Below are 18,007 nucleotides of genomic sequence, written 5' to 3'. Positions count from 1 at the left end.
GTTTTCATTTTACAGAAAGAATTTGATCGCTACACCCAAAATACGAGAACAAATTGATAGGTCACCATACTCGTTTACGAGAAACCGACAATTTACTTCTTTCGCGGACTAAGCCGTATAGAAAAAAGCTTCCATTTTGTTTATGTGCGCGCACTAATTACGCGTAAAATTCTGCGCAGTAAAGATGCGCAATGCAATACAGGGCAATGACCTTAAGGCGGTAGGACGGAAAACAGGGAGCGCGGGGGTAGTTGATTAGCAAACGTTTCACCGCGGTCAAACGTCTCAGGCAGCTTTACTTTCTATTTCGGGGAATTTCGTTCATTATGAAGTTTTCAGTATGAGCAAGGATAGATAAAATAGCTTCTGAGTTTAAACATATTCCCATTTCCTCAGGTAAACGAGTGTTTTTACTTTTTAATGTTCCGCATCCGAACCAAAGTGCTTTGACAAAATGGCGCCGACCGCATACGGTATCGCTGTTTTCAAACACGTAGAGCTTTTTTAGTAAAGCTCCAAAAAACTTAGTAAATCTTCAGGATACCGGTTATGTATTGAAATTTGAACTGTGAAAATTAAAACCTTATCTTTGAAGTACTTGTCTTGTTTTTTACATATTTCTGACGTTTGACCGCGGTCAGAGCAAACGTACCGCGCACTATCAATCCCAGAACACAAAAGCTCACCGCGCACGACCAAGAAGCGACACCTGGGGACGAACCAATCGTGTCTTAGCATCTGCGCGTTTTCCCGCGCTTTACGCCAAGTACTCCGCCTCGAAGTCGAAACCTTTATCCTTTGATATACCAGTTTTGACAGGAAAGCCTTTCGTATACGATATACCGTCCAAAGAAAATAGCTGGAGTACTTGCCCTTGAAGTATCCCTCTCACTCCCCCAGACTGTTTCCAGGATTGACCTCTGATGAGATGCACGGCTTTATGATAAGATTGTAGATTGTATGAAGATTCTGTACATAGAGGCCCGCGATAACGACACCAAATTATGATGTTTTTCAAATAAACTGTTGTTGTAAATTTATGTCTCGGCCGTCAGCTGTCCAAATTAGCCCCACGCATCCCTGAACCGTTTGTAAAATGCCTCAAACGACTTAACAATCACACTTGTATACTGTAGCTAAAACACGCATTGCAAGAACATATATACTACCTAAATATAATTTATTTCTGTAGAAAATACACCATATTTACTAAATTTTATGAATTTATGCTAATTATGCCGTGGCAGTGCTCGTTTAACAAATTATACTATAATTTTTTGCTTCAATTATGCCAAAAATTATGCTAGCACAATCAGCCAAAACCTATTCGGGCGCCGCTCTAAATCCAGGGGGGGGGGGGGGGAAGGGTGTCCAAATCCGTCGGCCCTCGGTTAGAGAGAGTGGCTGGGATATCAATTATTTTTTCCTATTATTTTTTATCAAAAATAAACCAAATAAAAACCCTTATAACTTTGAAATGTGTTTTATAGTAAATTGTAAAAGTAAAAGAGACCACGATGTCGTTGCTTGGAAATGCGTGAGCGTGACTATTGTCACGTGTTTTACTTGACTGATCAGCTGACACATGATCACCAGCTTGTCTTGTGACTTATGTCACGCGATTCAAACAAATAAGAGAGCGCGTCAAATCGTACTGCTGTTATCGCCTTGCGTCTTCAAAATGCTTGAATTGAAGCTGTTACTCCTTGCCATTGCTTTGACAACTTGCTCAGCAAGTCTGTCAGAACCGTGGAATGAACAATACGAAGAGGAATGGGAAAGAACAGTGATCGATTACGTCACAGGGTCCATCTGGCCGAAGCCTCAAACGTACAACGCGAGCGGAAAGTTCTACACGCTCACATCAAGCGATTTCACGTTAGATTCAACGGGAGAAACGAGTGATGTACTCAAAGAAGCGTTTACACGGTATATGGGCTTGGTATTTCCAGATCCCAGTGAAAAACCTAAACCAGGGCTGCCTCAAATCACGAAACTAACCGTCAAAGTTAAAGAAAAATATACTCCTCAATCGCTGGAATCCGACGAATCATGTAAGTAAAAGACTTGCAAATTACTACATTAGTGTTTTAAAAGTTGTAGTGATGGCTGTTTGTTTATAATTCACTTCGAGAACATCTTGGCGCCAAAATTTCACGCTGTATAATACCCGTTATGCGTGGGGGAGGGTGGGGGAGGGGAGAGTGGGAGCAGTGTTAACCTTCTGCCCTGTTTTGTCAAGTTGTCAAAATATATAGATAAAGGTAGGTAGAGTCTGCATAAAAGCCTAGCGGCCCGTCAGGCCAGACCTTATTCCGATTTCTGTAGCATGAATTTAAAGTGACTAGTAGCATTTATACTCCCCTCCCCCTTGACGCGATGCGAGTCCAACACGGGCATTGAAGTACCCAGAACCCATTTATACATTTGGGTGGAGTGAGACACTGTGAGAGTAGAGTCTTGCCCAAGAACACAACACCAATAATTCCAGCCAGGGCTCAAAGTCGGACCACTCTAACTGCATTAGGCCACCGTGCCTCCCTTCAAAAGATATGTTAATTTTTTTACCTTTAATTTAGACACCTTGGTGGTTGAAGCACCAACTTCATCGCTTACTGCTCAAACTGTGTGGGGTGCACTGCGAGGTACGTTGTCTTTAGTATACCATAAAATTTTAATAAGCCCTTCCTGAAAATGTACCCCCCCCCCCCCACCCGCAACACCCCTCAAAAAAATTGTTGCCCAAATCTCAGATACAAAAATCCTCCTGAAAATAGGTCTTTACAAATATAAGTGCATATACTTTACCATCCATCATAAGCCCCTTCTAGGGCTGTAGGGCTTGTTTTTTTTTTCCTTTAAGTTGGTAAACTTGTTCTGGGTTTCATAGTATATTGGTAGCATCTAAGCACCTGGATACAGACTGAGTCTCCCAGTCTCCCAGTCTCCCAGACGAGTTGTCCAGGGAAAATAATCCCTATAATGAATAATGCATTTTTACATCTAATTTTGCCAATATTGGGATACAGTTTAAAGGAAATTTAAAGCATTTTTATGGTTAAGTGGCTAAACGTTTTGAAAATGGGTCTCTGGCAAGGGAATTTCAGGTTTAGAAAGACAGGGTACAGGGTACAAAATTGTTTTGCTTGTTTATACCCACAAAACAACTGTGACAATGATGATCCCTGGAGAGAGTTTCCCACCCCCCCACCCCACCCCACCCCCATACCCCAGGTCTGGAACATAAGGAAATTTATGATAGTGTTAAATTTATATTTATTGCTGTTATTGCATTGAATGTGTCAGATGATCTCTCAATTATATAACTTTATTTTAACAGGTCTTGAAACATTCAGTCAAGTTGTTCATCAAGATTTAGCTGGATTGGTGAGCCATTCCACTTTTCAATAATTATCATAACAGAGGGTCGTACAGGGGTATTCTTGTGATGCGTGTTTAGCTAATTTGATTTTCTATGAAAATTATGTGAATTTTATAACTTATTATTATTTGTGATACGTGATCCAAAGTTTTTCGTGACCCATGAAGAGCTTCAATTAATAACCAAGGTATTTGTGATTTAACCACTTTATTCCATGTGATTTTGAAATATCATGAGACCTCCGGAAGATTTATGATGAGCGAAAACATCAAATGTGATCTCTGTACAATAATCACAGTCTTGTAAGGCAGCAGCAACTAGCTCGAATGATAAGTTTGCCTTTCTCGATTTTGTTTTCTTCTAACACTCCTCCTTTCTTACTTTTCTTTATGTAAGAGCAGGATAAAAGAGAATTTGTTACTTGATTATTTTCTTGATTCGGGAAAACGAAATTTGAATCTCTGTGATCCGTGATTCATTATTTTTTCTACCCATAAACCGTGCCAGAGGACCCCCCCTGTACGACCCTCACAACAGGACCAGAGGTACATGAAAGCTTGGGCCCCTCTCTATTTCTCTTTGCCACATCTTATGTCCCAAGCTTCCCCTCTCATTTCTTTCTGCACAGTACAGTAGTATACAATGCAGTGGCGGATCCAGACCTTCAGCTAAGGGGGGCCCGCTTGACTATGAATATTGAATTCTGCGAAGAAAATTCCGACACTTCAAAGAAAATGCGCTATTTCCGAAAAAATAAGGGGGGCCCGGGCCCTGCGGCACTTCAAAGTGGATCCGCCACTGCAATGTAGTAGCCCTCTGAAGTTTACACCTGATGCTAATTATTTGCCCTGAAAGTTCATTTAATTAACACAATTTCTTTTGGTGGTTTTTAGTACCTGGCAAATGGTTCAACAATCATTGATCGTCCACGATTCCAGCACAGAGGGTTCATGATTGACACTGCCAGGCATTATTTGGAACCATCCGTCATCCTCAAGTTCATTGTATGTATTAAATAATAAAGTCTTTAAATTTTCATTTTAAGTTAGTTATTTTTAAGGTGTAATTGCAATTCTTCTGTTCTCATATTACAGGATGCCATGTCATACAGCAAGTTTAATGTTCTTCATTGGCATGTTGTGGATGATCAGTCATTCCCATTTGTCAGTGAAAGTTTTCCTCAATTAAGTGGCCAGGTATCAAAACTCTTCCTTGCCGTTTTAAATCTTTGAGTATTCAATTGGAACACATGTACAGCTGGCTCAATTTCTGTTTGGTTACTTGAGCATTAATACTTTATATATCTAGTTGATGTGAAGGCATTTTTACCTCCATAGGCATCCTCTCATGATCAGGGGCATGCCCTCTTTGACAAGCTCAAGCTCACCAAGCATTGACCTGGGGCAGGGGGGAGGGGGTGCTCCCCTTCATCTTCCTCTTGCAGTCCATCTTAGGCTTCATTTTACACCCGTTTCATCCATCTCTTGACATCTCTCCCGGCTCCCATACCTTTTACTCTCGCCTCCTACCCATTTCCATAGTGGTTCTCTCCTCTTTATTTCACATCCATTTCAAAACGTAATGACATATGTTGCAACATTTTACTCTTTTCGTCCCGGTTCCCGCCACCTTATAACCTGCGATCAGGCTTTCTTTTTTCGCGGCGGAGGGAAGGCGAAAAAAGGAAAGCCTGATACAATTACTCGTCAAATCATCTGCCGCCCCCTAATTAGAATATCTGTCAACGTCGTCGAGAATGTCGGCGATGCCATCAGATAAGCGTGATTAGCGCATTCAAATTATATTTTTACTCTCACAAACATGTGTTTGAATTACCCTTTTTGAACGAGCTGTTCGGATGGTTTTTAACATTTGTTTTCTGCAAAGGCTGATTTTGTGTAAGGCTCAGGTCAGACATTTCAAGGTCGTAGTTTTCGTCACTGGCACGATCGTCTGGCGTCTTTGGTGGTGTGATGTAATACTTTTGACATCATTGGTGGTAGATCACGCTCTTGCCGAATCCCGTCGAGAGCACCGCCAAAACATCTTTTCTTTCACAAACTATTCGTCGAATACACTCCCTTTGTTCGTCTTTAAATGTTTTGTGAACAAAATTCTTGAGAGATTTTCTAAAAGCTAGAAGAACTCGCTTCATTCCGCTCAACACCCGCCATGATAACAATCATCTACGCGTGATATTTTTGGACCGGAAATTAGACTTGAACTCAATTAGCCAATCAGGATAGAGTTCTAATGTTGCCTTTTGTTTCCTGACCAATCAGATTCTGGACTTTTTACAGACGACTCGACAAGTAATTGTATCAGGCGTTCATTTTTCCGTTGACCCCTCCGCCGCGAGAAAAATAACGCCTGATCGCAAGTTAGCCACCTTAGGAATCATGCTTCCCAGCCTCCCTTCTCCCCCTTCTCGCCCCTTTTCTCCTGAGCTCCCGCCCCCCTATCCCCCTCCACAATCAAAACCAATGCATACAATTGTTGGTTTCACGCAAATGAGCCCACAAGTTCAGAAGGTCATGCTAGTGGGCTGTGATTGGCGGATTTCAATCCATCTTGTTTGTTTATCACGCCGAAAGATGGATGTTGATAGAAAGCCGCTATGCACGTAACATTGAAAGCTGGTGTAAAATTGTTGATATTGATAATCCAGTAGTTTGACATCTTCCAAATAAGGTTTTTTTAACGGTTTAGCTTATTACAATGTATTAATTTCATTGTTAATATTAATTTCATCTCTTCTAGGGTGCTTGGAACAATAAGACCCACATCTATACTAAAGAGAATGTAAGTGAGATTGTTGAATATGGCAGGCTGCGTGGAATCAGAGTTGTTCCAGAATTTGACACTCCGGTGAGTGCAACCCACTGTCTTAGTACTGTACATAATGCATTGAAGGACATGATCACACAACTTGGGCTAATTCAACAGTATAATATAGAAAGATATGCATTCTCCGGAAGCTGTCATAAAAACAGACTCTTCTGATTGCAGTAATTATTATTGGCCATGAGAATAACGATGGTTATCTGAACTCCAGAGGATGTTGACAGCTGTCCCTGAATGTGCATACTGCCAAGTTTTATCATCTTTCTGCCATCGCACAGCTGTCATCATCATCATCATCATCACCATCATCATCATCATCATCACCGTCAACCTCATCATCATCTTTGTCATCAACGATGTCTTTGTCATTATCGTCATTATGCATGATGGTCACTCATCATTTATTTTCATGAAAGAGTAATAACTTGTTTACTATAAAATTTGTGACTTGTTTTGTTTTAGGGTCATACCAGGTCTTGGGGAAGCATAGAAAACCTCTTAACTCCTTGTTATTCTGAAGGAAAGCCATCAGGGTAAGAAAATTGCACTAAATAGCAGACTAACTTTACTTTTATCAACTAAGGCTTTTATTGTCAACATACTGCATTTCTGTTACTAATAAATTGCGCCTCATCAATGGCATTCACATGGCTTTCATTATGATTGGCTGATGGGCATCTGCCTGTCTTATTATGTTATGACTTATCATTGGCATCATTTACCACCATCACCAACGTTGTCATCTTCGTTGTGGTTCTTAGGTTGCAGTCATTCTGTGGTCATGATCATGGCATCTTGTTGCGATTGATGATGACATGCTCAGTGGTGGTGTTTGTGACATCATTAAATCATCATTAACATCATCCTTGCCTTAAATTCTTCCTTTTTTCAACCTGACAAAAACAGCCGGGGACACTTGCGTATTACTTCAAAGCAGTAAACTTTCTCATTTTGTTTGCTTGCAGAAAATATGGGCCAATAAACCCAACTCTAGACTCTACATTCACCTTCTTGAAGAAATTTTTCTCAGAAGTAGCCGAGAAGTTTCCTGATCAATATCTTCATTTGGGAGGAGATGAAGTGAGAGACACATGTTGGTACGTAAAGTATTATAAATATTACAAATCTTTGCCTTTCAGCACAGATTTATGAATGTGCTTCATCGTTTGCACTCTGGAAAACTACAAGGCCAGTCTTGTGGACCATGTGAAATTGATGATGCCTGCAAAATCCAAGCCGATTAAAATAAAAAAAAATTAAAATTCGTGTTATGTATACTGCTTTTAGTTGGAATTTACTCATTTCAATTTCTTGATTGGGTCGTTATTTCTCTACTAGAAAAAGGTACCGGTAATTTAAATGTAGACAACGTTGTTTTGCCAGAGGTTCGACGTAAAGACAGTAATGACAAATACATTTCACTGTTACTCAGGGCAAGTAACCCTAACATCACAGCTTGGATGAAGAAAATGGGATATGGGCAAAACTACTCTCTGCTTGAACAACATTATGAGCAAAAGTAAGTACAAATCTTTGATCGCATAAATTTCAAATGGCAGCAATTTTACATAAACGTAAATCACTGATTTTACTTCCTTATTGTTAGAGCACTTTTTCTGTGAGAATGATTTTCCAAAATAATTCTTTGCTTAAAAATAGTTTTGTGTTTGCGAGCCCAACAAATTGCCCAACATTAATTCTCTAAGTAATCAAGAGTTAGATGTTGTGACTTGTCTATCAACCAGTCTATCATAAGAGCGGAAAAAATTAGTTGCTAAACCGCACCGTAGCGCTGGCCACCAGTTTTATATTGCGAAGCTCTGATTGGTTTATTTCTTATTTAATCGCGTCAGTGATTGGGGTAAAGCCAAAACTAAAGAATACTCATCTAGCCAATCGCAATACTTAGGGCCTGATTACATGAGCCGGGCTGGCTCGGTTTGCCGAGATGACTTTCAGCTTGGTATTACATGAGCCCGGTTAGCCGGGCTGGCCCGGTTTGCCGAGATGACTTTCAGCTCGGTTTTAGCCGCATGAATGATCAGAGCACGAATGATCTTTATCACCTTTTTCCGGCAATTTGCTGGTTAATTTTTTGCACTTATGCAGGTGGATGGGTTACGTTACCTCTACATCCCATTTAGAAGGGGTAGCATTGATTTTTTCGTCGGATATTGTGCTCGGAAGAGAAATTTAATGCTGGCCCGCTTAGCCGGGCTGGCCCGGTGAACGCGATTACATGGAAAATTTTCAGCCCGGCTAGCCGAGATTCCGGCATCGCGATACCGGGATCTCGGCTATCCAGCCTGGCCCGGTTGTCATGTAATCGCAAAGTTGATTTTTGTTGCGTTTAACAGACGTGCCGAGATCTCGGCAAACCGAGCCAGCCCGGCTCATTTTGGCCCGGTTGTTTAAAGCACGATCTAAGCTAATCCGGGAATAGCGTGAAATTTGATTTCAATTTTATATAATTTCGTTTAGGTTTTCTGTTAATATTTTCTGTCCCACAGTTTTGACATGGACCAATCTCAAACTTAACAAAATATTAGCTTTGGGAAACCCTTTAAAACAAGAGAAATTAAAATCTTGATCATCTTTTAATCCTGGGTTAGCGTTAATCGTCTTTCGAACAACCCCTGCAGGCCCTTAAACATCACTAGCCAATCAAAGTTCTAGAAAAACCTTGCAACCGGTAAAAAGTGCGGGAAAGTCACGTTACGATCCCATTCACGATATTGTAGCTGATTGGCCAAGAAAACAATAACTTGAAGGTTTGTTCCATTCGGTTCATGAAGCGTTTTAATACTAAAGAATTCAAGTTTCCATTCTCGTACTAACTTTTGCGGGACTTAATTTTCGCGAGCTTCGGATTCTTGCGCGATTTAATAGCAAAAAAATCGCGAAATTGGAGGCTCGCGTCAATTAATGACTCAAAATTTAGTGCCAATAAGGTAAGTTAATTTTCCTTTTTTTTAGTCTACTGTCGATCGTACAGGGGCTTGGTAAAAGTTACATTGTTTGGCAAGAGGTTGTCGATAATGACATCAAAGTTCTTCCCGACACTGTGGTGAATATCTGGAAAGCGGGCTGGAAGAAAGAAATGGCTAAAGTGACCAATAAGGGGCTCAGAACGATACTATCTGCTTGTTGGTACCTGAACAGAATCCATTTTGGAATAGACTGGTCCAACGTATGAAATGTTTTATTTTATTTTTATTTTTTTAAATAAAAAGTAACTTGACAGTATTATGCTGTAACATAGTAAATTGTTTGACCCCAGGAGTATCAGTAGGTCGCATAGTGTGATCATCCGGGTGAGAGTAGTTCTGAAAAGAACTGTTGTTGGTGAATGACGTTTCAAGAACCTGAGCGGAAGTCATCTTCAGAGTCAACTTGATTCTGAAGATGACTTCCGCTCAGGTTGTCGCACATTAGTCACAATCAACAGATCATTTCATTTCATTTATTTGATCTTTTTAGAACTACTCTCACCCGGACGATCACACTACACGAACTATTAAGGCTCGTTTACACAGGCGATTTTTGTCGCACATCTCAATGCAATTTTTGTCGTGCCGAAGTTGCAGCAAGTCGCCGCGATATCGCGGCGACTTCATGCAACTTTGCTGCGATATCGCGCCATGAAATCGCCGCGAGTTTGCACGCGTGAAAACTAGTGGCGATAAAACTGCCGCGAGTCGCATGAGGTTCGAACCTGTTCGAAACTTGATGCAACTTCGGCGCGACAAAAGGTGCATTGAGATGCGCGACAAAAATCGCCTGTGTAAACGGGCCTTTACACTGCAAGTTAATGTTACGTTTTGTGTATTTTAGAAGTCAAGCTAAGAACACAAGTGTACCCATTTTAGGTGGTTACAAGTTTATTTACGGACAATACGTAGCCAGACTGTATATAAAATGACCTTAAAACGAGAAACTGCGTTTTGTTGCGCTTTTGTTAAATTGACTATATACAATAACAGAACCGTCCAAAAACATTTTATTCCTGTTGATGAGAAATTGCATTTAGGGTAAATGAGTGGTAATGGACTTTTTATCTCAAATCATTACGTTATTTCACCAGGTGTATTGAGTACTGCATATTTCATGATCCTTGTAATTAGATGTTATCATTTAACAACCAGATATGTTTTTGATGCTTTCGTCGAATTAATCATTTCATTTCATAGCTTATATTTGTTATTCAGTGTCCAGTGTGGTAATTTGTTAACATGTTTTTAAATCTTTTTTCTTGTAGTATTACAACTGTGAGCCAACAGACTTTACTGGTAAGAACTTGGAGGGAGCAATTCCACACTCCGTAACTTGTATTTACTTTTTTGCCATCGTAGATTTTCTGTCAGTTTCCACTGTTATTGTGCTCTAAAAAGAACTTGTTCTACGCCAGTGGCAAATTTGATGTCTTAAATAACTTTATTTTCACCGTTCGATTCGCTTGGAAATGCTGGAAAACCAGGGCTGTAATACTTTACACTAAATTGCTGACTTTCAATGCGTTATGACACGTTTTCTTGTTTGATCGCGCACGAATCACTTCGGTCGTGGACGAAGCATTTCAGCCTGAGTAACACAACGCAACGAATACCCTAATGAAACAACACTGAATGCGCCTCTCTCTGTATCTCGTATCCTAACTGTAAAACAAATGTCTGGATTTATGGTCCGTCTTTTCTGGCCGCTTACTCTCTCGCACGGGAGTAAAGTACTAGAGAACAAGGCTGAAATTCAGGCTACAAATACACCTAATTGCAATAACGTTGTCATAGAAAAAAGAAAATAGAAAAAGGAAAATAGGAATTTATAAGCGTAGTTTCATTTTGCAGAAAACTCACCAGTTTTTATCTGCACACTTTGAGTCCACTTTTTATGATGTAACAAGATAAATTGAATTATTCGTATCTTGAGGCCATTTGTACGAATTATTGTATGCATGCGCTTAATTAATTAATTCCTATTTGACTTTTTCCTTTTTTTTTTTACAATGACAACCTTATTGCAATTAGGTGTATGTTTCTGTAATCTTTAACTTACGTGAGTCGCTCAGACGTCCCTCCTTTCGCGTTTGATGAACACCTTGTTGGAGGGCAGGCAATGCACTGGGACATTCAAAATTAAAATCGTCTTCACTCAGTCATGTCAATTGACTTTTCTTTGTTTTGCATGGTATGTGATTGCAATATTATTTTGCTCATAACTTTGTTGTTTGACATTCTTATTAGGCACCGATAAACAGAAAGAGTTAGTGATTGGTGGTACTGGATGCATGTGGGGAGAATACGTCGATGGAGGCAACATACTTCCAAGAACTTGGTGAGTTTTTGTCCATTCCTGAGAATCGTTTTTCCATGGCTCCTGACTTTGGCTAAGCGTTTAGGGAATGCATACCATCTAACATTTAATACCGGTTACTGGTAAAAAAAAGTTTGTTCTGAGCTTCAGCCGTTCATTAACCATCTCGGGTGCCATCTGCGCTACTTTGAGCCTTCTAAAACTCAACTTTAATCCTGGACAAAGCCAGTTGAGACAAACGCGAGTTTAGCGCATATAATACTCTTCTTTTTTTTTAATGCCCCCCACCCCACCCCCCTTGAATGTTGTTCTAGAAGGGTGCTTCTACCTTAAGGTTACTATTTTTAACGACTACTAATTTTAGCGATTTTTTATGAGCAAGATTTAGCGACGATTAAATTTAGCGATTTTCCGAAAATTAAAAAAAAAAAAAAACAATTTTAATATATAGCTAAGACGGAAATAAATGTTCAGTAATAGAACAAAGTCACTTAAAATTGACAGAAAGAACAAAGTGAATTGCAAATGTTAGAAAGTCGTCCTCGTCAGAGAAATCAGACATATTTTCCACGATGCTGGCGATCCCAGCTCTTTCCCAACCCTTTCGTAATTGTTGCCCTACCTTCTGACGTTGTCATATAGTTGAAAAGGGCCACTGTATTTAGTTTTGTGTTCCTCTGGCGGGCGGGGGTATTAAATTAACGCGTATTAAATTTGACCGAGACAAATTTTAGCGAGTACTAAATGTAGCGATTTTGGCCCAACTCGCTAAAATCGCTAAAATTAGTAGCCGCTAACAATAGTAACCTTAAGGTATATTAAATCCCGGAAAAAACAACATTTTGCCTCCACTACACATCCGGACACACAGTGATAAAATTGGGTGCGTTGGCCAGCCTAGCCAACATTGAGGGGCTTCATAACCTAAGCAATGTCAGGAAAAAGTGTCTTGAGCAACAGTTTTGACCAAAATTTTTTTTTTTATCGCGACGACTCGTACAAGATCTCACTACTTCTTTTTCATCGTTTTTTTATACATCATAAAACATCGAATTTAAACGTTCTATTTCTCAGTCCTCTAAAGCTGCAGTTTTGCCGTGGAAGATTTTTTCCTTTTCAAGCAACTTTCTTAATTTTAACAAGTCAGTAGTAGTATTTAAACTTGGTTTGCGAGTATACCACTGCAATTTTTTTCTAAATTTGACAGTTGATCCCGTACATTGATTATTTTGTTTTGATTTCTTACCAGGCCTCGCGCTCTGGCGATAGGAGAGAGACTGTGGAGCAGTAAAGATACCACTAATTTAAATGATGCTAAGATGAGACTCTGGGAACACCGCTGTCGATACGTAAGGTATGACGTCATAACGAAACTGTTACGCGTTATCTATCTCTTTTGTGACCAGGTGTCACATAAGGCCTCTACAGAGCGCCTCCATTCCTCTCGGTCTGCTGCTACTCTTCGTACCTCAGTCCAAGATTTTCCTCTCTTTCTTCACTGTACGCCTTCAGGTGGTCTTTGGTAGTCCTCCTCTTCTTCTACCCCCCTAGGGTGCCTAGGTTATCGCCATGTTTCAATCATTCGTGTGATCTTGCCGTAGTATATGGTCAGTTTCCATCCATAACAAAACTGACCGGCCTAATGTTAGCGTGAAAATTGCCCTTTGTACCAAAATCAACGTATATAAAGTTACATGAAGAACACTAATGTAAAACGAAATATATGTTATTCCAGAACGATATACTTTTTTTTTCAAGATTCTTACGAAGTCTTGCATTGCCGTATAACGACAGCCTGTCAAACTGCAAAGATGCAAAGTTTGTAGATATTTCCTGCTCAATCTCTACGGAATGTCATCTGACTTTAGCCAACTCCACCCCGGTCCTCGTCGCTCACATTGCGCAGTATTGTTTTAAAAGGCACTCCTTGGTAAACTTAATGCTTACCGTATTTTCTCGATTAAACACCGGACCCCGATTAAACGCCGGCCTTGTATAAACGCCGGGTCAAAATTGCTAGTTTTTAAATAAACGCCGGGGGCGTTTGTTCGAGGTCCCGGCGTTTATTTGAGATCAAGCTAACAAGTAAATATATTCTGTTTGTCACAAATCTCGATTGCAACATAAACTATCCAATCCGTAATAGTGCACCTTTGGGAAATAATCACCTTTGGATACCCAGGGTCACTTTTTCGGAGCAGAACGAAGAGAAAAATCGTCCCGCCTTGACAAACTGCCCCTTGGTCTCGTAGATCGGTAACTATATATCAATCTGAATAATTGGCAGAAAAATTGCAGTCGGTTAATAAACGCCGGGTTCACGAAGCCAAGTTTGAAATAAACGCCGGAGGCGTTTATTTGAGAAAAATACGTACTTTTTGTTGAAGGAGATACGTCACGTCATTTTTTCGACTATTTTGCTTGTTTACAAGCAGAAGTAGGAGATTAGGAGTGATGTGGGCAAAATTTGGAACATTCTTGTCTACTCTCAAGGGACTTTTTTAATTTCTCAAGGGACTGTTTTAATTTCTCAAGGGAGTTCTTTCCGCTTAGTGGGCGATGAAAGGGTCTCTTATTGCGTCAACACTTCCGATCTCGTGTTAAAGACGTGACTTGTCACATATTCCGCTGTAGGTGATGAAAGGGTCTCTCATTAGTATTGCGTCAACAATTGCGATCTCGTGTTAAAAACGTGACTTGTCACATGTATAAACGTTATATAACAGTTATTTTTATGCGTGAGTATCTCAAATGAGATAGGACACAACTAATCGAGAATGTGAGCGGTTCAGTGTTTCACAGTCTAAAGCGTTGTACTAGTACAAGCGTCTCACTCACTGAAGCCGGGCGCTAATATTTAACCTAAAATGATTAAGAACGGAAATTATCTTTTCTTTCATAAACTATTCGTCGAATACACTCCCTTTGTTCGTCTTTAAATGTTTTGTGAACAAAACTCTTGAGAGATTTTCTAAAACCTAGAAGAACTCGCTTTCTACTTCATTCTGCTCAACCTGCGCTCAACACCCGCCATGATAACAATTGTTTTTGTCTACGTGCGATATTTTTGGACCGGAAATTAGACTTGAACTCCATTAGCCGCTGTGGGTGATGAAAGGGTATCTCATTAGTATTGCGTCAACACTTGCTATCTCGTGTTAAAAACGTGACTTGTCACATGTATAAACGTTATATAACAATTATTTTTATGCGTGAGTATCTCAAATCAGATATTTTCGCGACAATCGATTGCGTTAGTCACGCTTAACACGAGTGAATAATCATTTATTCGCGTTCTCAATTCAAGGGATTTCTTTTCGGTGTGGGTGAACAATGCGTCAGTCAACACTTGAAGGCAACGTATAAGTCGCGCTAATATTTAACCTAAAGGATTTGTTGTCGCGACAATCGATTGCGTTAGTCACGCTAAACACGAGTAAATAATCATTCGCGTTCTCAATTCAAGGGAGTTCTTTTCGGTGTGGGTGAACAAAGCGTCAGCCAACACTTGAAGGCAATGTATAAGTCTTTCACAGACTAAAGCGACGCTAATATGTAACCAAGAACGTAAGAACGCAAGTTTGGACTGGTACAAGCGTCTAACACACTAAAGGAGCGCTAATATTTAACCTAAAACGATTAAGAACGCAAATTTGTACTTTTACAAGTCTTTCACATTCGCGACAATCGATTGCGTTAGTCTCGCTAAACACGAGTAAATAATCATTTATTCGCGTTCTCAATTCTAGGGATTTCTTTTCGGTGTGGGCCGGGGGTGTGGGTATATATGAAGAATGTATTGAACCGCTGAACTGTTTGTTTGCTTTAGTAGGCCGGAATAAGCGTATACGCGACACGAGTACTACAGTATATTCAATATGTTTTCGATTGGGTTTTCTTTGGCTCCTTAATTTGCGGTTGAGTTTTGTAAACAGCGCGTTGTTGACTTCTAGGTTTCAGTTTTAATTTAGAATGTGATGTGGAAGTGTAAAGTATTCAGGTAAGCTAAGTTATTTTCAAGACTTCCACTCCTAAACAACATGAAAAGCGTCTTTCACCCTTTAGCAAAACACTACTCCATACCACAATTGACAGCCAACAGATAGACCATAGCAAAATAGTCGTAGTCTCATAGAGACCTTTGATTCTGATATATAAAACGACTTTCAAATTTAAGGAAACCTGAAAATAATAGGTTTTTTAGGAAGAAAAACACCAACGACGCAATAATAAGGATGGTTACCACCGAGGAACTAAAGATTTAGACGGACTACGAACGACAAAAAAAAAACCTGCGTAGCTGGCGGTTTTTGCGGGTTCGCCGCTTGCTCGAGCTCGCGCGCGCCTTAACGCCAACGAAACTGCTTCACAGCGGTCAAACGCAATAGTTGACGTCACATCCGGTCTTCGCCACCTCGAACTTTCGACTTGAAAGTGGGCAAACTTTTGTAAGAAATTGTTAAAGAAATAGTACGGTGAAAGAACTGTTCAAGCTGGGACACTCAGTGGAGATGAATTATCAAATTTCCAATCCATAAGCGGCGTATTAACCTTAACTTTCCAGGGATGGCGTTAATTATAGCGAAAGTTTTCGGAAAATTTAAGACTTTGTATGGAAAATTTTGGCGGGAATAACACAGGAACTGCGCACGCGCGCTGCGTTTGACCGCTGTGTGCGAAACTGCCATCTACGCACGCTAAACGACAGGCTAAACACAAACTCAGCTGTCAATATTTTCAAGATGCGTCGACCGTGACGTAGCTCCTTTGAGTCTAGCATTTGTAAGTAACTTGTTTTTCATTATTTCGATTTTCTTTCAGACGTGGAATTCCAGCAGAGAATGGTGTGAGGTCTCAGTATTGTCGATATGAATGGCGGTTTAAGTGAAATCAAAGCCCAGCTGCTACAGACGTAGATGCCACCGAACTTGTGTGAGGTTAATTTTCACGAAATACTGCGGACCAAAAATGCTGCTTCACTAGAATTACACTGGCTCTTTAGCAACTTTGCTGGGAAGTATAGAGGCATCCATTCTTGCAGATTCTTGGCAAATGCGCGTAGCAATGTTAAGCTCATTGCATTTTCAAGCCACTTTACTGTTAAATTGAGACCACACAAGAAACAAACAAAAAACTGGGAAGGTAAAACTGAGTATAATAGAGGTTAAACTTCTGGTTTTGTGGTAACTCATGTTCACTCAGTAAGCTTAGCTTGTCAATTCTATGCATGTAAGTGTTTTAAAGCAGTTTTGAAATGGTTTTAAGGGTTTTCTGCTTTGTATCAAGTATTTAAGTTCGGGGAAGCTAAGGAGTCGGATTAACACAATAAAATGCATCGTTTTCCTAATTCTTTTGTCACTTTGTTCCACTACAATTTAGAGCAGTTTTCAATTAAGTGTCGTAAAACCAAAACCAAAGTAATTACTCTGGCCAATCACAAAGGACACAGACAATCCAGTGAACCAATCAAAACTCGAAGCAAATACACTTAGCCGGTGCGAAGCGCGGGAAAACGTGCGGGAGCAAGTCACGATTGGTTTTGGTTTTAGTTCTGATTGGCTGAGAAAGTGGCGCGAGATTTTTAAGCCAATCACTAAGCGTAGTAATGCAAAACCAAAGCAAACGCAATTTACTTTCGACACTCAAGTGAAAACCGCTTTAGCACCCATGCATGTACTTACTAATGCATCATCGTTGTCACACACACATCAGTTTTCAAAACTCCCTGACTTTTCTAAAGAAAAAATACTTTCCCTGACCAAATAAAAGCAAAATGCTGGATATAGTATCGGACGCCAGCCCCCTCTTCCAAAAAAAGCATTGCCAAGATCACATCGACGTGAAATGTTTGTTTCAGCTGCAATTCACCTTGACTTCTCCTCAAAATGTCAATTTTTCCCAGACTCAAAATAAAATTCCCTGCCTTTTCCCTGACCTTCGATAACTACAGTTAAATCCCGATAACTCGAACCCCCAGTAACTTGTACTCCCGCTAACTCGAACCATTTTCGATTCCCTTTCAGGTCATTTTCTTACTAATTTTACCCTCGATAACTCGAACTCCCGATATCTCGAACCTTTTTTGATTTCCCATGAAGGTTCGAGTTATCGGGATTCAACTGTATTCTTTTCCCTGACCATTTCCTGGCCTATGGCAACCCTGTGCATTCTCGACCCAAAAATTCTTCTTTTTTGCGCATCATAAAAAAACGAAGTTCTGCGGACAAGAATGCCATTTGAGGGAATGGTTGGACTGCAAACTTATTCCCAGGGTTCGCGGGCATTCAAAAATCCATTCCTAAATATTCAAGGCGACCGGAGTTGACCGCCATCTTAGATTTCAAAGCCGAAGAAGATCCTGGGGACGAGGTTGAGGGTGAAGAACAGTATAATCTTGTATTTCCAGTCATTCCAGACAAGCAAAAAGACAGAACTGATCCGAAAAAGAAAATATATAGTATAGTACGAGAC

General features: G+C 40.1%; 1 protein-coding gene across 1 annotated transcript; it reads left to right on the top strand.

The window, feature by feature from the left end:
- The first annotated feature begins 1,623 nt into the window (after positions 1-1,623).
- LOC144650850 (beta-hexosaminidase subunit beta-like) lies at positions 1,624-16,883 on the top strand. The gene is made up of 14 exons (XM_078510615.1): positions 1,624-2,054; positions 2,580-2,645; positions 3,341-3,387; positions 4,276-4,386; positions 4,477-4,578; positions 6,143-6,250; positions 6,689-6,759; positions 7,192-7,323; positions 7,659-7,745; positions 9,203-9,416; positions 10,485-10,515; positions 11,467-11,557; positions 12,786-12,890; positions 16,358-16,883. Exons 1-14 carry the CDS (start codon positions 1,682-1,684, stop codon positions 16,422-16,424), a joined length of 1,605 nt encoding a protein of 534 aa, XP_078366741.1. The 5' UTR covers positions 1,624-1,681; the 3' UTR covers positions 16,425-16,883.
- Positions 16,884-18,007: the final 1,124 nt, after the last annotated feature.

This window comes from Oculina patagonica, chromosome 4 (assembly GCF_052425735.1).
Source record: "Oculina patagonica isolate OP01 chromosome 4, crgOcupat, whole genome shotgun sequence".
In the NCBI taxonomy this organism is placed as follows: Eukaryota; Metazoa; Cnidaria; class Anthozoa; order Scleractinia; family Oculinidae; genus Oculina; species Oculina patagonica.
The sequence above is the reverse complement of the archived record's forward strand: the minus strand, read 5'-3'. Positions and strand labels throughout refer to the sequence as shown.